The sequence below is a fragment of the Erpetoichthys calabaricus genome, chromosome 1, assembly GCF_900747795.2.
Source record: "Erpetoichthys calabaricus chromosome 1, fErpCal1.3, whole genome shotgun sequence".
Taxonomy (NCBI): domain Eukaryota; kingdom Metazoa; phylum Chordata; class Cladistia; order Polypteriformes; family Polypteridae; genus Erpetoichthys; species Erpetoichthys calabaricus.
Window position 1 is genome coordinate 189,063,016 of NC_041394.2, and position 21,677 is coordinate 189,084,692.

The following is a 21,677-nucleotide window of genomic DNA, read 5'->3' on the forward strand; positions in this document are numbered from 1 at the left end:
TTTTGCCAAAGTAAACCTATGATGGACATACATACCCTTGGGAATGACCAGACACACCAGTGCCCACCATAACACGCAGGAAGACAAACCATCCATATGAAGGGGAAAATGAGGTCAGCAATGAAAAATACAGTCCCCAAATGAAGCATCCAAAGACAACCTGTACAAATAAAAAACGTTTAGGGCAAATGTGAACACAAACAAGACAAGAATCCAAGAAAAGACAACCTGGTAGTTTCTCAGATCAAGACCCAATATAATCCCAGGGATTACCCCCCAAGACAGTGTATGTGTGAATAAAGCAAAAATATTGTTAAGTGAAGTACAGGTTGCAGGTACTTAGGTGCAAATTGCTGATATTTCTCTTTGTGAACTAATAAGAAGAGACCTGGGCAGCCACCTTGAATGTTTCACTGAAGTGTTTGCTTTCTAAGGCTTACTTTTTGAAAAGACTGTCTGAAAATTGGACTTATCCTATATTATGCAAACTCCTCTTCATCAATGCCAAACAAAAAATTGTTGAACCAGGTTACTACCAGCCACAGCATGCACCAACTGTTTCATTGATGCAATTTAATTGTGTGATTATTTAGCAGCAAAGGTGAGTGACAAATTTGTTTCACCAGGTACTAATAAAACTTCAGCAGCATACATGCTTAGACCCTCACTGCCTCATATTTGATACTGTTTTTTTTTTTAATTTTGTTCATTATACTGTTTGAATCTTGAATGTGTCTGTTTAGGTCATAATACTGTGTGATAAGAAATTGAATACATCACAGCATAGTTTTTTCTTAACCTTTCATGAATCCAGCCCTATTACCTAAGTTAAAAGTTTCATGTGTGAAGCCTGTCGATCATGGAGGTTGGTGGCCCACCCTGTTAGTGAGTAAATATTGTAAATTCAAGGGATAGTTCATCTATGAATTTTCTGTGTCACATGTGTGTAAGGGAGCTCTGGTAATATTCTGTCACTGGGTTTATTGGGCTTACATTTACTGCAGTATTCCCTATTAATGGCATTCTTGTTTCATGCAAAACAAGTAATTTATATGAAAGTTTATACACAATCAAAAAAGGAAACATCTCTACAATATCTCCATCATCTGAATACATATTTAAACACTCATGTACTGTATCTTTCATAAAGTATTTTGCATTTTACATTTTTTCCTCACCTTCCATCGTCCATATCTATCAGCTACAAATCCACTGATGAAACTGCACACCATAAAGCCAAGAAATACCATCTACAAAAGGTGAAAAAAAAATTACTCTTTAGCTTTTGTGTAGACCTGTTTTTCTGTTTAAAATGTATATATGTTGGATGGAGAAAGTGCTGCCTTCAGTAATATCACAAGATCAAACTGGATTTATTAAAGGCCAACATTTAGCATCCAATCTTTGACGCCTGTTTAATGTAATATACTCACCCGCAAAGTCAAATATCCCAGAGATTTTATTATCCTTGGATGCAGAAAAAGCATTTGATATGATTGTATGGAACTACCTTTTCACTACATTAGAGAAATTTGGGTTTGGCCCAAACATTTGTGCATGGATTAAACTACCGTATACCAATACAGAAGCTTCAGTTTGTATTAACACTAATTCAGACTACTTTAAACTAGAACATGGTACCAGACAAGGATGCCCCTCGTCACCACTACTTTTTGCAATCGCCATTGAGCCACTGGCAGTTCACTTTCGAAATGCTTACAAGATAAAGGGGATTATCAGAGAAGGACTTGAACAGAAAATTTCTTTGTATGCAGATGTTATGGTACTGTATATATCAGACCCACATAATACTGTGCCTACAGCACTAACAGAATTCCAAAAGATTTCTGGTCTCAGAATTAATTTGACTAAAAGTGTGCTCTTTCCAGTTAATTCTCAAGCACACAATATTAGATTGGACATCTTCCCTTTTATCATCGCAGATCAGTTCAAATATCTACGGGTAAACATCACAAGTAAACCAAGCGCTTTATTAACAAAATTTTGCTGTCTGTATGGAAAAAATCAAGTAAGACTTGCATAGATGGTCAACCCTTCATCTCACTTTAGCTGGAAAAATTACATTGCTAAGATGAATATCCTCCCTGAGCTTCTCTTTTTATTTCAAAATATTCCAATATACATCAATAAATCATTCTTTAAGAAATTAGATTCAACCATAACCACATTTATTTGGAATTCAAATCATCCACGTATCCAAAGAGCGACCCTACAAAGGCCAAAGGCAGAAGGTGGCATGGCTCTGCCTAACTTTCAATTTTACTACTGGGCAGCAAACATACAACATAAAAACCTGGACATTGACACAAATAGATGAAAATATGCAGGCTTGGTCTGCAATAGAAATAAAATCCTGCAGTTCATCTTTATATTCCTTGTTTTGCGCCCCAATAAATGCAAATTATCGCCAATATACTAATAACCCAATAGTGCTTCACTCACTCAGAATATAGAACCAATGTAGGAAACATTTTAAGATAGAGAATCTTTTATCGGTGGCACCACTACACAAGAACCACCTTTTTCAACCATCGCAAACATAAGCAGTTTTTAATGTCTGGAAAACATTTGGGATTAAACCACTTAGAGATCTGTACATAGACAACGTCTTTGCATCCTATGAACAATTACATTCTAAATTTAACTTTCCAGCAACACATTTCTTTCACTACCTTCAAATTAGAAACTTTGTTAAACAGAACCTGCCCAATTTCCCTCATCTCCCAATTCCCTCTACACTGGAAAAAATACTCATCAGTTTCAAGGACATAGACAGAATCTCTGCAATATATAAAACCATTTTACAGTCCCTCCCTTTCAAAGATCCAAGAGGACAATGGGAAAAGGATCTCTCCCTTAACATATCAGAAAAGGAGTGGAAGGTAGCAATGCAGAGAATTCACTCGAGCTCCTGTAGAAGAAGAATGTTCTCCTCAGCACCATGTATTTTGTGTGTTTAGTAAATTAGAATCTTTATAATAACTATTTTGTAACTTGCCAGTGAGAGACGCTTTGGCTTATGAACTAACAAAAATATGTTATTCCAGGGTTCAGGAGAAATAGTGTCCAGATGAATAAAATGTAAGCTATTTCTTGTTTTTCCCTTTCTCAGAGTGAATGTTTCAGGGACAAGGTCACAAGGCTGCAGAACTGTACATGTAGTTTATGCAAAGGCGTCTCTCCTGTGCTTAGCTTCCAAAACACAGATAATGCTTAGCTCAACAGACATATTGTTTAACTTTACTGTTTTGATAAGGATGTTCATTCTGTCTTATTAATCATGAGATGCTGAAGTATAAAAAACCCCTCCTGGCTTTTGATCAGGGTTCAATTGAGCTTTGCGGCAATAAGTTATACTCTTTTGAATCTCTACTTACTGCGACTCCGAATGAATAAATAAAGTGAATTGAGAAAATATTATCTGTCTGCTTTCCAGTGTGCCTTTTTCGTCCACAGTTTTTGGCGCCCAACGTGGGGCTCGAGACGGGCAGACGACTCCCTGGGCGGGTTCGTCCAAGTGGACCGATTTCCGCGGATTGAGGACCAGCTCCGGTAAAAGTTAGGACTGGCCAACCTCGGACGTTTTCCTGCGTGGGGAGTCGCTGACCTCCTCCTGACCGAAACGAAAAGCAACTGGATGGGATTTTTCCAGGCAGGCAGAAGGAGTTGCGGTGAGTAGATTCGGGGGATTCCCGTTGGTTTGACTGGTGTGCTGGAAGAAATAGAAGTATACGGGGAAAAGAAAAAAGAAAATAATAATAAAAGAGAATAAAAAATAAAAGCATGCTGAAAGAATAGAGAATCATACCGTATCGACCTAGAAGGGTTTTAGGGATTCATAGAGAGTGACGGCACAGTGTGAATGCTAGTAAGTCATCCCTTAAGAATTCGAGTAGAAAGGACCGAGTGGCACGTTCCTATATTAAGAGGAATAGGGGTGAAAGGGGCAGTTAGAGTACGTGTGAAATTTGGAAGAGGGGAGGTTGATTTCCACTTGTCGACTGGTTGATTCCGGGGACGACAAGTGGGACGAGAAATAATCGGGGATTGAGTTGCTCTCTGTTGAAGGCCTGCCGCTTACTATGGGAAATTATAATGGCACGCCAGTCAAACAGGTCCCCCAGGGTCCTCAAAAACCTAATGTTAGAAGGATTATTTTCAGAGAATCACCAGGCTCCTAGTACACCGTCGGGATTGAAAGCGGGTCCCCTAAACAGTTAATAGAGAAGCAGACTGGGTTGGATTTTAAAAGGCATGTAAGAAGTGGAATAAGCAGAGGCGTAACAACCTGCTGGCTGCTGAAGTCAAAACACAAAAAAGACAAGGAAGAATTATTGCTAGCGTTGCAGAAAATGAAGATAGAGACAGCGCCCAAGCCTGAAAGTAAAAGAAAGCAGACCGAAAAGAAAGACCCCCTATACCCCGTAATCTGTCCACCCCCTCCTTACCAAAACTCCCCCCGCTTCCACCTCCTGCACCCTCTTCTCCAACAACACCCCTGTTAACAGACGAACCGTCTGGAGCAGGTTTTTATGATGAACAATATCATTATGACCCATCCTCACATATTGACCCTAAAGAAGATAATTCAGATCATTCACAAGGTGCTACTGGATTGTAATGGCAGAAATTAAAAGAGTCATCTGTCTCCCAGCGCACGAGCAGTCGGTGGATTGCAATTTGTGGAGCCGTTACAGCAGCTGGATAACATGTATAAAACAAATGCTGCAGAGTGGACACAGGTGCTCCGTCGACAGCTGAGCACCACATGGGCAACTGTAAATCACGGTGATCATAACGGTGTCCCTTGGTGTTGGAATGAAGGTCCTTTCTTCGCCCAGTGAGAGCCTTTGAAAGGAGCCCTGGCAGAAAAATATAAAAAAAAAAAAGGCACAAACTGGTCACTAATTTCAGCCGGCTCACCGATTGCAAGATCTGATGGCTAATCACTCTGGGCTAGACAATACAAACGATAGAACTCGTGCTGCAGTGCCTCCTTTCATCTCGGGACTGAGAAGTGACATTCAAAGCAAAGTCTGCACGTCCTGCAAAAAAGCTGGAAGACCGCAACGTTCGAGGAAGACAAGCGTCATGCAGAGCATGCTGACAGACAGACTAAATTAAAAGAGTCAGAGACACAGACCAAACTTTTGGCTGCACAAATAAATTACTATACTGGAAGAACTGACCTGGCTAGGGGGAGAGGACGTGGAAAATTCTTTGGAGGTCGAGGGCGAGGGCACGGAAGAGGACGCGGGTTCCATTTATCAAACCCTAATAATCCTTTTGCTCAGATGCCTAACCCTTCGGAGCAGACGCCAGCGTCATATGCCTGCCGCTGCTGCGGTGAACTTGGACATTTCAGACGCAACTGCCCACACAAGCGCCTCCGTCACCCCCTCTCCCTGAGCCTAATGACATTCCTTGGTCCTAAGAAATATCAGGGACCCCAGCCACTTTTTCCAGTTTCCTTTGCTTACTCGTCATGCTGAAACTGATTGAATCCCTCTTAGAAGCTATAACTAAACCATCAAAGTTAGCGATCGCTAAATGTCAAGCTCACATAGGAAAACAAGATCCTGTCAGCAAAGGAAACGAATTAGCTGATCACTTTGCTAAACAGGCTGCATATAATAACACACCAATTTCTTTATTCCAACAGAGAAATAACCAGGACCCTGATAATCAACTTGTTTCTTTACAGAGTGCAGCCACGGACAGAGAAAAAAGAAAATGGTCCAAAGAAGGGTCCCTCTCTGATGGAGTCTGGACCCATAGGCAAACTAACAAACCTTTCCTCCCAAAGGCTTCTTTCCCAGGTATGGCAAAAATCGCTCATGGTCTAGACCATGCTGGAAGGGACGCCATGATTCAGGATGTTGAAAAACACTGGGAAGCTGCAGGCTTTTCTACATATGCAGAGCAGTTCTGCAGATGCTGTGCATTATGTCAAAAGTCTAATGTAGGAAAGGGCACCCAGGTAAGTCCAGGTAAGTCCCGCCGTTACACCTAATTCCAATGGGTCCGTTTGAACACCTCCAAATGGATTTCATTGAACTAACTCCGTCTAAAGGTTACCGTTATTGTCTAGTAATTGTTGATGTGTTCTCCCGATGGGTAGAACTTTTTCCTGCTAAACATGCTGATGCTAAAACTGTAGCCAAAGCTTTAAATCAAAGAAATTATTCCTAGGTGGGGCATACCACAGAAATTGCAAACTGATAATGGCACCCTAAAATCTAAATTAGCAAAAAAATCTGTGAGCAGACAAATTTATCCTGGCCAGACACTTTGCCTCTGGCCTTAATGAGATTGAGGGCAAGAACACACCGGCAATTAGGACTGTCGCCGTTTGAAATTCTGACCGGACACCCATGCCTGTGGGCATGGTTATGGGAAATGTTAACCTGCATACTGTGGACAATGATCTTCTCTCTTGTCTTACAGGTCTCCGAGCTTCTCTGAAAGAAGTCCACGAGCAGGTTAACCAGGCCTGGAGGACTAATCTTCCATCTAAAGACACGCCGATTCCCTTAGGCACTTGGATCCTCGTCCATGACACTCGGATGAAACATTGGCATCAGCCGAGGTGGAGAGGACCGTTCCAAGTTCTTCTGTCCACATCACATGCAGTGAAAATGGAAGGATTGCCCGCCTGGATTCACGCCTCACATTGCAAGAGATGGCACCCTTGATTGCTGTGCTACTATGCTTTCTTTTCCCTTGTCTACTGCCCTGGTCACCTTGACTTTCCTGTTAGGAATCACCACATCAGTGCAGGTTGATTTCTGCTCTATTATCAACTGTGGGACTGGTCGACAAGCCCAGTGGACCTGGTCTGACAAATACGTGTGTATGACTGTTACGAAGTATTATTAGGGAAGTAACTGCGACAACTGGCAATGGGTTTTTGCTAACACTGGAACTGAGAACTGGGGTTCTCAACCTTTTGAGGCCCAAAAATACGGTTTGAAAAATCGATTTTCTATCATAAAAGGACATGCTTCTCATAAATGTGTTGACAACCATTGTAACCCCTTGATCATCATTTTGAAGAACTCCTCTTTACATGACTCAGGAACCTATATATTAGGGGCATATGTATCTGGAACAGACCCTTTAGGGAGATTTCTGATTAAGATTGACAATCCTGTTACTAACACCTCATTCTCCTGCACACACACCTGTCTCCCCAACTTCTGGTTCAGACTTTTCTTCTGTTAAGATTATGAATATTTCCACCCTCTCATCCACTTTTTCAATTGAAACTGGCTATGGCGATCAGAATCGTTGGTTACAGTGGGTATTATATTCGGCTAAGCAAGTAAATCAATCTGATTGCTACGCCTGTGCTATGGCCAGGCCACATTTGGCTACCATCCCTTTCCCTCTTTCTAATATTTACCCTGTTGGTCTTCCTTGTCTCCTTGCCCTTTTACCTCTCCATCCACACCAAAAGACTCTAACTGCATTACACTTTCTCTCCTCTTCCCCCCCCACTCCTCAAATGACTCCCCCGATGTTCCAGTCTCATGAAGGCAATTATACCTGCTTCTCTAGTAATTATAGTTTCCCCTTCCGAGGTACTAATGTTGGTCATATCCCTTCTTCCTTCTGTTCCCAGACTTTCCAGGTTAACTCCACCTCATTTAATTCTACATTATCACTTTTCCTGTTGACACAGTCCACTCCGCGTGCTGATATTTGGTGGATGTGCAGTAGATTAAAATTACTTGATATTCTTCCCCCTGTTTGGACTGGCACATGCACATTAACCCAACTTGTTATGCCATTCCACCTCCTCCCTTTGAATTCTCCTCGCGTGTCGTCCAGCTCTGGCCGATGTCGTCGACCCCGCTCTGCTGACCCCTCCACATTCTCTCTTCACGGCCCTGGCGTTTACTTTGATTCCATTGGTGTCCCTTGTGGAGTCCCTGATAAATTTCAAGCGCGAGATCAAGTTGCTGCCGGATTTGAGTCTATTTTCCCCCCAAGTTACAATAAATAAAAATGTAGATTGGATTAATTACTTATATTACAACCAACAGCGTTTCCTGAATTTTACTAAAGAGGCTGTTGAAGGGATACATGAACAGCTTGATAGAACATCCCTTATGACTTGGCAAAATCGATTAGCATTAGATATGCTCCTTGCTGACAAGGGGGGTGTATGTGCTCTGTTTGGTGATGCGTGCTGCACTTACATCCCTAATCATACGGCTCCCGATGTATCAATTACCCGTGCTTTGCCAGGTTTAACTGCCCTTTCAAATAAATTAGCTACCACTTCTGGCATTTCTAGCCCCTGGGGCTGATGGCTCAGGTCAGTTTTTATTTCACTGGCCGTTGCTTTTATCATTCTGTTGCTTGTGGCCTGCTGTATAGTCCCCCTAATTAGATATATTGTGTCCCAGTATTTCACTGCCTCCGTGGCCAAGGCTTATATGTTACACGAAGAATGCATGCTTCCAATTTCTTCCTCCTTTCCTTCCACTCCTTCCCCTTCTCCTACTCTTTCCTGCGTTACTCCTGTGTCACCCATATTTTTGTTGGTTCAAAAAGGGGGGAATGTAGAAGAAGAATGTTCTCCTCAGCACCATGTATTTTGTGTGTTTAGTAAATTAGAATCTTTATAATAACTATTTTGTAACTTGCCAGTGAGAGACGCTTTGGCTTATGAACTAACAAAAATATGTTATTCCAGGGTTCAGGAGAAATAGTGTCCAGATGAATAAAATGTAAGCTGTTTCTTGTTTTTCCCTTTCTCAGAGTGAATGTTTCAGGGACAAGGTCACAAGGCTGCAGAACTGTACATGTAGTTTATGCAAAGGCGTCTCTCCTGTGCTTAGCTTCCAAAACACAGATAATGCTTAGCTCAACAGACATATTGTTTAACTTTACTGTTTTGATAAGGATGTTCTTTCTGTCTTATTAATCATGAGATGCTGAAGTATAAAAAACCCCTCCTGGCTTTTGATCAGGGTTCAATTGAGCTTTGCGGCAATAAGTTATACTCTTTTGAATCTCTACTTACTGCGACTCCGAATGAATAAATAAAGTGAATTGAGAAAATATTATCTGTCTGCTTTCCAGTGTGCCTTTTTCGTCCACACTCCATATGTGCAAAGCATACAATTATTCAATTAAAAATTATATATTGATCACATCTGTCTCGCTTAAAATTATCCAAAATGTTGCCAGGGCAAGATCCAACCTGCAAGTGCTGCAATCAAGTTCCAGCCTCACTGGGTCACATGTTCTGGGCCTGCACCAAACTAACATCATTTTGGACCAAGATTTTTAAGTGCCTTTCAGACAGCCTTGGTGTCACAATCCCTCCTAACCCACTAACAGCTGTGTTTGGTGTTCTTCCAAATGGGTTTAAAAGTGGAGAAGGACAAACAAACTGTAATTGCCTTTACTACACTATTAGCATGTAGACTTATCTTGCTCAACTGGAAGAATCCTAACTCTCCCCTTTTAAGTCAATGGGTAGTTGATGTTACTGTATATATTATTTGAAGTTGGAAAAAATAAAATTCTCACAGAAGATCTGTGCAGAAATTTTTCCAGACCTGGCAGGATAACATTTTAGAATAACCTTTTAAAGCACTGAGGAAGCAGATTCTCTCCCTTTTTTTGTCTTCTCCATTTATCTATATTCACTTATTACTCTATTTGCTTATTTTTACTTGGTTTAAATTTTATTTTGCTGGCCATACTCTCTTTCACAGGAGTGGGGGTTGATTTGTTTTCATTCTTATTCTTGTAAAATTGATGTATTTGTATGGAATGTTGTGTGATTTCAATAAAATCAATAAAAATTAAAAAAAATAATAATAATAAAATAAATACATAAAATAAAATGTATATACGTTAAGTAAGGCCAGAAACTTTTTTAGACTTGTTTCCCTTGACTACATTTATTGCACATTGTTTGGCAAAATATCTGAAAAGTTCGTAAAAACTACCACCAAAACTCTTTCTGCTGAATACCTTTTGACTCTAGAATCTCCAGAATGACATTTTTATTTCGTCAGAACGTTAAACCAGAAAATCCTTTCATACCAAAAAAAAATGTTTAAAATGTGTTGTGATACGAGTCCAGTTTTAAAAAAATGATGCCTTGTTCCCATACTTGGCAATTTTCATTTGTCTTTGCAAATGTAACAGTATAATCCAAAAGAAAATTGACAAGAGGTTGGTAGTCTTGAAACCTGATGTCCCCAGTAGGAGAGTGACTTTCTTTGAAAGAATGTGTGGGGGAAAAAAAAAGTTTAAATCATAGTACTAAAAATGTAGTGGTGACAAAACCCTGCTGTCACTTACTGTAGTGTCTGTAAAAGCCTTTACCCCCAGGAGTCAGGTAATGGTCTTATTTCCTTTAAACTTACAGTTGTAACCAGAGCAACTTGCCAGTCACTCAAGCGCCACTCGCAGCGAATGGCAGGGGACACAACAGCCAGGAGCATTATCTCAGTAGCTTCAACTATCTGAAATAAATCACAAAGTACAGTTAATTTAGTTCTTAATTCATAATAAAAATAAAGAACCTAATCTGCCCGTCTGTTGTAAGCTACGAAAGTCTAACTTTTCTATTGCTCAAGCAGCCTGGGCACTCTATATACCTTTCATAAAACAGAAATTATAATCCCCTTTTAAATGTAAAGCATGTCACAATACTACTGCTGGTATTTTGAATTTTAATGTTTAAAATAACCATTTTCAGTAAACAAATAATACATCATCAATAACGACTCTGTATACTACATTTCACACTTATTGCTTTCAAACCTTGAGTTCTGCTCTCCACATTATTACTAAATCCATAGTACCTTAGTAAAAAAAGAAATATATATCCTGGCAATAAATATCAGATATACAATTTATCAGGCCCTAGAGATTTCATATCCTTCTTAATAACTATTTATTAGTATATCCAAAATATATCTTGCCCAATGCTGAAATAGTTCAAAATCCACTAACTTCTCTATATTTTTCACACAAATCCACATTTAAATTTATTGATTTGATCACATTCAATCCTTGTTATTTCTTTTACCAAACTGACAGACAGCAATAATCAACATTTCTTTAAATCATTATTGGTTTATGCCATGTTAATCACCTACATAAGTACATACTTACACTTGTACTTCCCATAATAAGAAAAAGCAGAATGTGAAATCGACCAAATCCAATTGTTTCCACAGCTTCTTCTATGGTATAAGTTTTATCTTCTGAAAAAAGATTAAAAAAAAAAATTGAAACAAAAACAATAACAGAAAAATAAGCCATCATTTTCAGAAGGGACACCAATGTTGGCCTTCTTTAAATCAAGATTTACTATGGTATGTCACTGAATTATTACAAAAACATAAAATTACATATGTACATGTATTCAGCTTATAATAATAATTCTTTGCATTTATATAGCGCTTTTCTCACTACTCAAAGCGCTCAGCAATTGCAGGTTAAGGGCCTTGCTCAAGGGCCCAACAGAGCAGAGTCCCTTTTGGCATTTACGGGATTCAGACCGGCAAACTCTCGATTGCCAGTGCAGATCCCTAGCCTCAGCTTGGATGAGATACATTTTCAATAGATGTTCACTTTCTTTCTGGAAGTCCATGAATCTCCATCCATTGTAGCAGATGGGCTACAGAGACCACACTAGATGCCACTCATGTCATCTAAGAACAGGCAAGTGAGGCTATAGTTCACACTGGTTCACCAAAATTGGACAAGAGAAGATTTTAAAAATGTTGCCTGGTCTAAGGAGTCTTGATTTCGGCTGTGACATTCCAATGATTGGGTCAGAATTTGGCATCAACAACATGTAAGTATGGATCCATCCTTTGTATCAATGGTTCAGGCTGGTGGTGATGGTGTAGGAGCATTTTGGGCCCCTTAGTATCAACTGAGCATTGTTTAAATGCCACAGACTACTTGAGTATTGTTGTTGACCGCACCCATGCCTTTATGACCGCAGTGTACCCATCTTCTGTTGGTTACTTCAAGGAGGATAACGCACCATGTCACAAAGCTCAGATCATCTCAAACTGGTTTCTTGACAATGACAATGAGTTCATTATACTCAAATGGCTTCCACGGTCATCAATTCTCAATCCAATAGAGCACCTTTGGGATGTTACAGAATGGGAAATTCACATCATAGATGTGTAGCCGACAATTCTAAAGCAAATGCATGGTGATATCATGTCAATACGGACCAAAATCTCTGAAGAACGTTTCCAGCACCTTGTTATGTCTATGCAGATCTAAATCAAACAGGGGTGCATCCTGGTACTAGCAAAGTATGCCTAATAAAGTGGCCAGTGAGAGTGTATATACTGATATATATAGCAAATTTGATTCACTCACTCATAAACAAACACACTATTTTCCATTCAGTCAAATACAAACTGAAATGTAGTAGGATTGTAGATCTAGTGCACTAGTTATCCATAAAGAAAATACATTTCGATATTTCAATATTTAGGGATAGCCCCACCCCCCCATTAGAAAATCTAAATACCCCAAAAATCTCAAAAATGTTTTCACGGATTTCACTGAAATTTGGTGACATAATACACAAAATTAAATTAGCCAACTCATATTTTTTATTTTTTCAAACTTGGTAATAATGAGTGGAACATTAACATATCCCTTTATCACCACATGGCTGACAACAATCTTATGGAGAAATGGGGAGTGCTGGCTGAAAATGAAAAAGTGTAGCGAAAATCATTTATGTACCATTTTTAATCTATTAAGTTTAGTTATATTGCTTTTTGTTAAACTACTCTATGTAGGATAACCTCATTCTAGCATGTAGTCCCTCAAGGTTGCCCAGCTTGACATTAAGCATGATTTATCTTTCTGTGTAACCTAGTACAATATGTTCTAATGCTTCATATATGAACCAAGTTCTTTTTTTTTTTTTTTAATTTTATTAATTTTATTGTAATCATTCATACAAATCGGTCAATTTTTATAAAAAATAGGATTGAAAAACAATATATATGAACCAATTTCTATGTTATCAGCTATATATTCATACACTATAAAGGCTTTGTCTAACAAAGGATTGTTATATTGCTGAAGTGGACCAGGGATGGGATTTTCTCCTAACAAAGGCCACCTGCACAAGTGAAGTGAAAGGAATAAAGTTTGACAAAGCTCAACCTGTTTAGAAAGCACGCAATAAAGCTCAACTGATTGTCTGGTACTGATGCTATGAACATAGTCAATTTCACACAACTTGATCCAGTTAAAAAGGGTATTTAATACGGTATATGCACTAGCCCATTTCATCTTATCTACAACCTTGTGGCAAATGTTGTTGTGGGGACTGCAATTCTCTTCAGCTAGCGTGCTGCTACAGACGATTTTATCAGCACTCAGAAAGTCTAATTAAGTGCATCAACAAAAGCAGCAAGTCAAAGGTAGCTAACTGCTGCATTTTGTTTCTCAACCACCTCCATTTAATTTTCTAGCTGAATTACAGCATTAACTTTTAGTCTGTGGTTTTTGTCTCATCTTGGGTTATTTTCAGACATGTTGCATTTACTAATTCACTTTATTTTTATCTGGGCCCTTTTATGAGAAAGGTGTTGCCAAAACCTTTGTATGCAGTGCTGCCAAACACTTAAGGTGCAGTCTTCCTTTCTTTCTACAAAAAACAAAAAAAAAAAAACTTCCAAACCCAGATACCTGTTTTTAGAAAGTTTCACTACTGAAAACCTGCATGTATTCTTAAGGTGACTGCTTTTTTGCTTATCATTACCTATTGTAATGTAGTTGAAATAATAATATTTGAGTGAGACTTGTAGCAGTGCTACTTAAGAACTGCATCTCCCAGCAGTCCCTGCTGGGGCTGCTGGGGTCAAAGGTAGCCACAGGCAGTTAAAAGGAGGCCAGAGGGCAAAGAGAAAGAAAAAGTTTGGTTTGTTTTGTTTGTTGCGGTTATTTGTCGTCTCTCCTGCTGTTATTTGAATTCTGATCATTTTGTCTTGGACTGTATTCGTTTGTTGGGGTCTGGATTGTCTGTCTACCTGTGCACTGAGAGCTGTGTTGGATTATTGGGTTTTCCGGAAGAGTGGAGTGCTCCCGAATCAACCATCAACCATCAACCTCATCAGTAACTACCGGTAGGACTGTATTTTCCCCTCTCCATTTCAACATACAGATCGCTGGACTTAACTTGGTCACTATTCGTCTTTCAACCTGTTTCGTATATATGGACTTTGCTGTGTGGTGTTTGTGTTTATTTTGTTTATGTGTAATATCGCCGAAGGGGTCAGGGGTGGTATTACTGTTTTCATTACTCATTTCGTGTCATTATATTTATAATTGTTTGCCATTCCCAGTGTGCTTTATTGTCTCTGTGGTGAGTGTGTGTGGGTCGATCCAAGGCTGGGGACGTTCCTGGGATCTCTGCTATTAAAATAAATAAATCACCGTCATCTTTGGCGGTGTGAATCTTAGCGGCTCCTGACCGCTACAGATTTTGGCGAGCCGGGTAGGAGCCAGGTTAATTACGTTCCCTTCTGACCGACTTTACATACACATCCGACAGAAGCATGTCTGTTGTAAGCACAGTGCAGGGCGAGGAGCTTGAGCTGAGTGGACCGCTGGTGGACGTACGTCCGCAGCCTAGGCCACGTCACGTTACGGTCAGAGCCCCTGAGGAAGAGTTGAGCCTGCTGGATTCCCTGTGTGTCTCCAGTCCGGAGCAGCCCGAGACAGATGAGGGACGGCTTCTGCATGACCTGACGTTGCGCCTAGAACAGCTAGAGACGCGGGTGGATCACATCGCCGGCAGTTTTCTCAACCATGATGAAACCATTCATGATCTCATTGAGTTTCCAGTGAGGCGGTTGTGAGGGTGCAGCGTCTGGAGCAGTCCTTCTCGAAGTGTGTGCAGCGCCTGGAAGCCAATATGAGGGAGGAGATCAGGAGGCAGGTGCAGGATAGCTGGCGTGCTGTCACGCAGCCACTGGGGCAGTCGACTCCTTTAGCGGGAGTGGGGATCAACTGGGGACAGTCGTCCTTGTCCGTTGCGATGCCGCGGATGGAGTTCCCTAAGCTGGCCCCTCAGTGTGCACCCACAGGCATTGTCGACTTTGTGGAGGAGGTCGACTTGTTCATGGAACTGCATCCTCTGAGTGGAGCCGAGCTGCGGGGATTCCTGAACACGGCTCTCAGCGGGCCGGCGCGCTCTTGGTGGTTTGCTGAGTGGCACAAGTGAAACACCTGGGCGGAGTTTCGCGCTGCCTTCCTGAAAGCATTCCTCTCAGATGAATACCAGGTGCTGTTGGAAGAAAAGCTCCGGACCTTTGTACAAAAGCCATTGCAGAGTCTCAGGGACTTTGTCTTTGAGTTCCGTGCGTTGTGCCTTAAGTGGCGATCTGACATGCGTGAGGAAGAGATATTGCGACGTGTCCTTGACGCTTGTGTCCCTCGGGTGGCGGCTACTCTGAGGGGGGTCGTGAAGTCGGTTGATGAGTTGGTGAAGGTGGGGTCCCGAGTGGAAAAGGACTGGGCGGCTATCGGGATTAGTTGGTCTCGAAAGGGTCCCACGTCTCGGGATGTCCCCTGTCCCAAACCACGAGGAAAAGCCCCAGTGGATCCCCGTGCCGATCTCACCCTGGTGCAAGCCACCTTGCCCCTCTTAGTGCTGCCCGTACAAGTGCGAGGTGTCACTGGAGAGGCAGTCGTAGATACAGGGAGCACTTATACCCTTATGAAATACAGCTTGTGGGAAAAGCTTAAAGTGCCTCATGAGCAGTTAAGGGGAAGTGCAAAAGTAAAATTCTTTCTTGCGGATGGAAGGGCGCACGGGGCCAGGGGCAGGGTTCCTATGAGGATCTGCTTACATGAGACACACTGGGAGACAGAGGTTTACATCCTGGAAGATGACCACCTGTCAATGCCCTTATTGCTGGAAATGGACTCTCTTGTGTCGGTAGGTCTGACTATCCATCTGTCGCGGCTGGAGTATGAGTTGCCGGGGGGTGAAGTCCATCGGTTTGGGACGAAGGCTCAAAGCAATCTGGTTTGGCCTAACTTGTGTTATTATCTCGCGCAGTTGGTGGATGAGCCCAGCCCAGTAGAGAAGGCTATTCTTGAAAAGCCGGAGCTCGTTCAGCCACTGCTTAGGAGGTGGCACTCGGTGTGGACGGACAAATTGGGTCGGACTGAGGTGGTGAGTCATCACATTCACACAGTCGACCCCGTCCCTGTTCGGCACAGAGCCTACAGAGTGTCGCCTCTGAAAAGAGGAATAATCAAGGAGTGGGTTGACCAGATGTTGGCAGAGGGGGTCATCGAGCCTTCCACCTCGCCATGGGCTAGCCCCACGGTGCTCGTTCAGAAGGCCGACGGGACCTACCGATTCTGTGTGGACTATCGGGAGCTGAACAAGAAGACCTTGGATGACGCTTACCCCATGCCACTCATTCATGACATCTTGGAGTCTTTGCATGGGGCAGCAGTGTTCAGCTCCCTTGATTTGAAGTCAGGGTATTGGCAGGTGAGGATGGGGAAGAGTAGCATGGAAAAGACGGCCGTCATCACCCCGGAGGGGTTGTTCCAGTTTCGGGTGATGCCCTTTGGACTGAAAAACGCTGGGGCGTCATTCCAATGGCTAATGGAGCAGGTACTCCGGGGACTCATTGGGAAGACCTGTTTTGTTTATATTGATGACATCATTGTATTCTCCCCATCTGTCCAACAACATCTTAAGGACCTCGACCACATCTTCCAGAAACTGCATAAGGCTCATCTCACCCTCAACATCAAGAAGTCTAGATTTCAGCAAGACCATCTGAACTTCCTTGGCCATGTGGTGTCAGCAGACGGGGTCCGAGTGAACCCGAAGAAAATTAAGTCCATCTTGGACTACCCAGCGCCCCAGGAGGTAAAAAGTCTCCAGCGCTTCCTGGGGATGGCTGGGTGGTTCCACAAATTTGTGCATGGGTTTGCCGACATCGCTGCCCCTTTGTTCCAGTTGCTGAGCAAGGGATCCCCCTGGGAGTGGTCACCAACATGCCAGGACTCTTTTGAAAGACTCAAACAGGCCCTGATATCGCCACCAGTCCTGGCACAGCCTGATCCTTCATTAACCTTTCAGGTCCACACTGACGCAAGTGACCTCGGGCTCGGCGCCGTTCTATCCCAAACTTGCCAAGGAGAGGAAAGAGTGGTGGCCTATGCTTCATGGTCACTAAAGGGCGCCGAGTATAATTATTCCACCACCGAGAAGGAATGCCTCGCTGTCGTGTGGGCCGTGGAAAAGTGGCGGCACTTCCTGGAGGGAACATCGTTTGAAGTCTACACTGACCATAGGGCTCTGACCTGGGCATTCAATTGCCCGAAGACCACGTCTAGGCTAACAAGGTGGGTATTGCGCCTCCAACAGTTCACGTTCAGGGTGTGCTATCGGAAGGGTTGTGCTAACGTTGTGCCCGATGCCTTATCACGGGTTCACGAGCCCGCGCCAGTGGTATGTGCGGTATCGGTCTCTAACCCTTGGCCTGATCTTCCCCTGAACATGCAGGAAATCGTTCAATCTCAAGCAGCCACTCCTGTATGTCAGGGGTTGAGAGAGGGCTCGGGGGGGAGGCCTGACCGCATACATTATAGGGAACTTCAAGGGGCACTCTATCGCTGCGTTCCAACAAAAGATCGGGGTTACCATTATCAGTTGGTAGTGCCCGAGACATATGTGCCCCAGTTCCTACAGTATTATCATGATAGCCCGATCGGTGGTCACCTTGGACATACTAAGACACTGTTTAAAATCTTGGAGGTGGCATGGAGGCCGACTGTACGCAAAGACGTCTGGTCCCATGTCCAGACTTGTACCACCTGTCAGCAATACAAAACCCCACCTGGTCTCCCCTCGGGACAGCTTCAGCCAGTAACCGTCACTACCCCGGGGGAAAGCCTAGGCGTGGACCTAATGGGACCATTTCCTACTAGCAAGGACCAGAAGACCTACCTGATGGTGCTTGTGGACTATTTTACTCGCTGGGTGGAGCTATTCCCTTTGGCTAATGCCACCGCCAAGAAGATATGTTCCACCCTGAAGGATGAGATATTTACCCGATGGGGGGGTGCCGAAGAACATCATCACAGATCGGGGTCCGCAATTTACCGGCTCAGAGGCCGAAGAGTTGTGGAAACAATGGGGGGTGGTTCACCTGAAAACTACAGCATACCATCCCCAATCAAATCGCACTGAGCGGGTGAATCGGACCCTGAAGACCAGGATAGCATCCTTCGTCGGAGACCACCATCAGGATTGGACAAAGTGGCTGCCTGAGCTGCTGTTCGCATTGAACACGGCGGTGCACGAGGTTACAGGTGAAACCCCTGCATTGTTAGCTTTAGGCAGACAGATAAACGGTCCTCTGGAAAGGATTATTGAGCTCAACCCACCTAAACCAGACACATCACTACACAATCACTTGCAATGTATTCAACAAATCACACAACAGGTAAAGGAGAGGATGGTGAGGTCCCAGTCCAGACAATCTCAATCGTACAACCAGAGACATAAGCTTGTGCAATTCTCGGTTGGGGAGAAAGTCTGGATCAGGACTCATCCCCTCTCCAAAGCCTCTGAGAAATTTACTGCTAAACTGGCTCCTAAGTGGTTCGGCCCGGCTACGGTTGTCCAAAAGAAGGGACCAGTGATCTACGCAGTAGAGTGGGGATTGCCAGGGGCTAAGAAAATAGACACTGTAAACATCTCCAATCTCAAGCCTTGGTTCGGCCGTACACCACGGCCTGGGGGTGGGGATTGTAGCAATGCTACTTAAGAACTGCATCTCCCAGCAGTCCCTGCTGGGGCTGCTGGGGTCAAAGGTAGCCACAGGCAGTTAAAAGGAGGCCAGAGGGCAAAGAGAAAGAAAAAGTTTGGTTTGTTTTGTTTGTTGCGGTTATTTGTCGTCTCTCCTGCTGTTATTTGAACTCTGATCATTTTGTCTTGGACTGTATTCGTTTGTTGGGGTCTGGATTGTCTGTCTACCTGTGCACTGAGAGCTGTGTTGGATTATTGGGTTTTCCGGAAGAGTGGAGCGCTCCCGAATCAACCATCAACCTCATCAGTAACTACCGGTAGGACTGTATTTTCCCCTCTCCATTTCAACATACAGATCGCTGGACTTAACTTGGTCACTATTTGTCTTTCAACCTGTTTCGTATATATGGACTTTGCTGTGTGGTGTTTGTGTTTATTTTGTTTATGTGTAATATCGCCGAAGGGGTCAGTGGTGGTATTACTGTTTTCATTACTCATTTCGTGTCATTATATTTATAATTGTTTGCTATTCCCAGTGTGCTTTATTGTCTCTGTGGTGAGTGTGTGTGGGTCGATCCAAGGCTGGGGACGTTCCTGGGATCTCTGCTATTAAAATAAATAAATCACCGTCATCTTTGGCAGTGTGAATCTTAGCGGCTCCTGACCGGACAGTGGTGGCATGATGCACTGGGCATACATGCACTTCATTTTATTGTGTGCACCATATGCAAAAATAAATATGATATAAACCGATTACACTACATTTTTTGTTTTATCACTGCATAGCCTTTCGTTTTTGAAAAAGCTAACACTGCTGTTCACCTGCACATCGTCATTAAGTTCATAATACCAATAAAGTTTTAAAAAAAATAAAAAAAAACACCAATTAATCGAATTAGTCAAACCTCAGTTGAACAGCATAAAACTCAATGTTTTATATATGTTTTAATGTTTTTTTTCCAATATGATCTGATTTTTTTTTTTTTAAGAATCTGGCATTCGAATCCTGTAAATGCCAGAAGTGACTCAACTCCATTGGACCCTTGAGCAAGGCCCTTATCATGCAATTGCTTTGTCCAAGATATGACATTAATCTGTATCCAGCCCTACAAGCTGGTCATCCATTTTACAGGTTAATTTTGGGGGGTTGGCAAACCAGCTCCAGTGTGGTGCTGAGGTGTCGCCCGCTGCACTCGGATCTCAATTTTGCTGGTTTGTTGTGTGGTGGGTGTAGCAATGTGCCATCAGTACATGCTCTCAACCCCTCCTCTGGGAAAAAAAAATTATTAGTAATTTCTTTTTTGTTGGTAGATTCAAATCCACTGACGCAGAGGCAGTACTCATTTTGGGCTTTGTCACTTTTGGAGAGTGAGGAGTTTTAGGAGTTTTTAGCCTTAAATGAATTAACTTTATATAATCTCTGTAGCATTACTGAATACCACTATTGGTGATGTACTTTAATATGGAGTTCTGCTGCAATCTCTGTCATACCAACATCAACAAGGAAAAGTAGGAATTGATCAATGTCAAAAATGTTTCACTCTTGGGAAGTTGCTTGTAGCATGCTGAACAGTAAGCAGCTCAAATGAACTAACAATTTTAGCGCCATATATAAAAAATATACTATAGACAAAAAAATTACTTAGTTACACAGTACTTCAAATACAGATAACGGTCCCTAGTGTTTGCTTGGTGTGTGTGTGTGTGTGTGTGTGTGTGCGCGCGCGCCCTGTGGTGGGCAGGCGCACTGCCCGGGGTTTGTTTCCTGCCTTGCACCCTGTGTTGGCTGGGATTGGCTCCAGCAGACCCCCGTGACCCTGTAATTAGGATATAGTGAGTTGGATGATGGATGGATGAACGAAGTATTTTTATGGTCCCGACAGTTTCCCCATATGACACGAGTCTATAGAAATTTCGTTACTACGAAGTACATTCAGCAGATACTTTCATTACAATGAAGTACCCTAAAGACCTTGAAATGCTTGAATGAATCATCCACAGAGTAGTTAGTTCTGTGGTCGCAGCTCAGTTGTGCACAACGATCCCCAAACAGAAACATTGAAAAAAAAAATTTCTTTCTTCAAACTTTGTTTGTACTGTTTTTTTGCTGTTTATGTTTTCAGTGGTTTTCAGTGATATCTTTTGCTTATTGCTTGTCAACATCTGAAAAACATCCATTGGAATTTATAGTAACTCATTGTCACCCTCCTATAGAAATGGCAGACACAAAAAAACGATAACAGTTCATATTAGAAAAAAAAAAACTTTAAAGTTTTGCAGCTCTCGATTGTGGCAAAAAGAAAAAAGATGCTGCCAGTGAATTCGGAATTTTGCCATCGACACTGTCAACTTTCTTAAAAGACCGAGCCAAAAAAAAAAAAATCTCGGGTTGCAAACGAATGCGAACTGCTGCATTTGAATACGTTGAAAAAGCCGTTTTTATGTGGTTCAGTGATGCTCAATCAAGAAACATTCCTATTAATGCGGCACTCATTCAAGAAAATGTGAGGTTTCTAAACTCTCTTGGGACCTCCCCCAACTGGACAACACGCCGTAGAGCGTCCCGAAGTGCGATCACCGTGTCTGTGGAAGACTGTTTATCTGTTGCTGGGGTAACAGTGGGCTCACAGCTCTGCTGCATCTCTCCACCAAAGCAAACTCGATGGGTGATGCAAGGAACATTGTAAATACAGGGAACAGTATTACTTGGCCACTAACCTGGCCACGACCCTGCCTGACTGCTCTGTTTGTGTATAGGAGAGGGGCAGATCCCACTACAATAAATAACCGTGCTGTTCCTGTTTCAAGCTGAATAAAGCTGATTTTGATAAAGTACTGAGACTCAGCC

At 42.5% G+C, this 21,677-nt stretch overlaps 1 protein-coding gene across 6 annotated transcripts in view; it reads right to left on the minus strand.

The window, feature by feature from the left end:
* Window positions 1–21,677, minus strand: part of svopl (SVOP-like) — a 54,752-nt gene that overhangs the window by 14,802 nt on the left and 18,273 nt on the right. For 5 of the 6 annotated variants that reach the window (XM_051931787.1, XM_051934847.1, XM_051928695.1 and 2 more), the window contains exons 3-6: window positions 11,170–11,261; window positions 10,416–10,514; window positions 1,179–1,250; window positions 36–160 (exon numbers count right to left, since the gene is read on the minus strand). In XM_051931787.1, the coding sequence (XP_051787747.1) occupies window positions 36–160; window positions 1,179–1,250; window positions 10,416–10,514; window positions 11,170–11,261 (388 nt within the window). The remainder of the gene's footprint in view (window positions 1–35; window positions 161–1,178; window positions 1,251–10,415; window positions 10,515–11,169; window positions 11,262–21,677) is intronic. The other variant, XM_051922218.1, reaches the window with a different exon arrangement.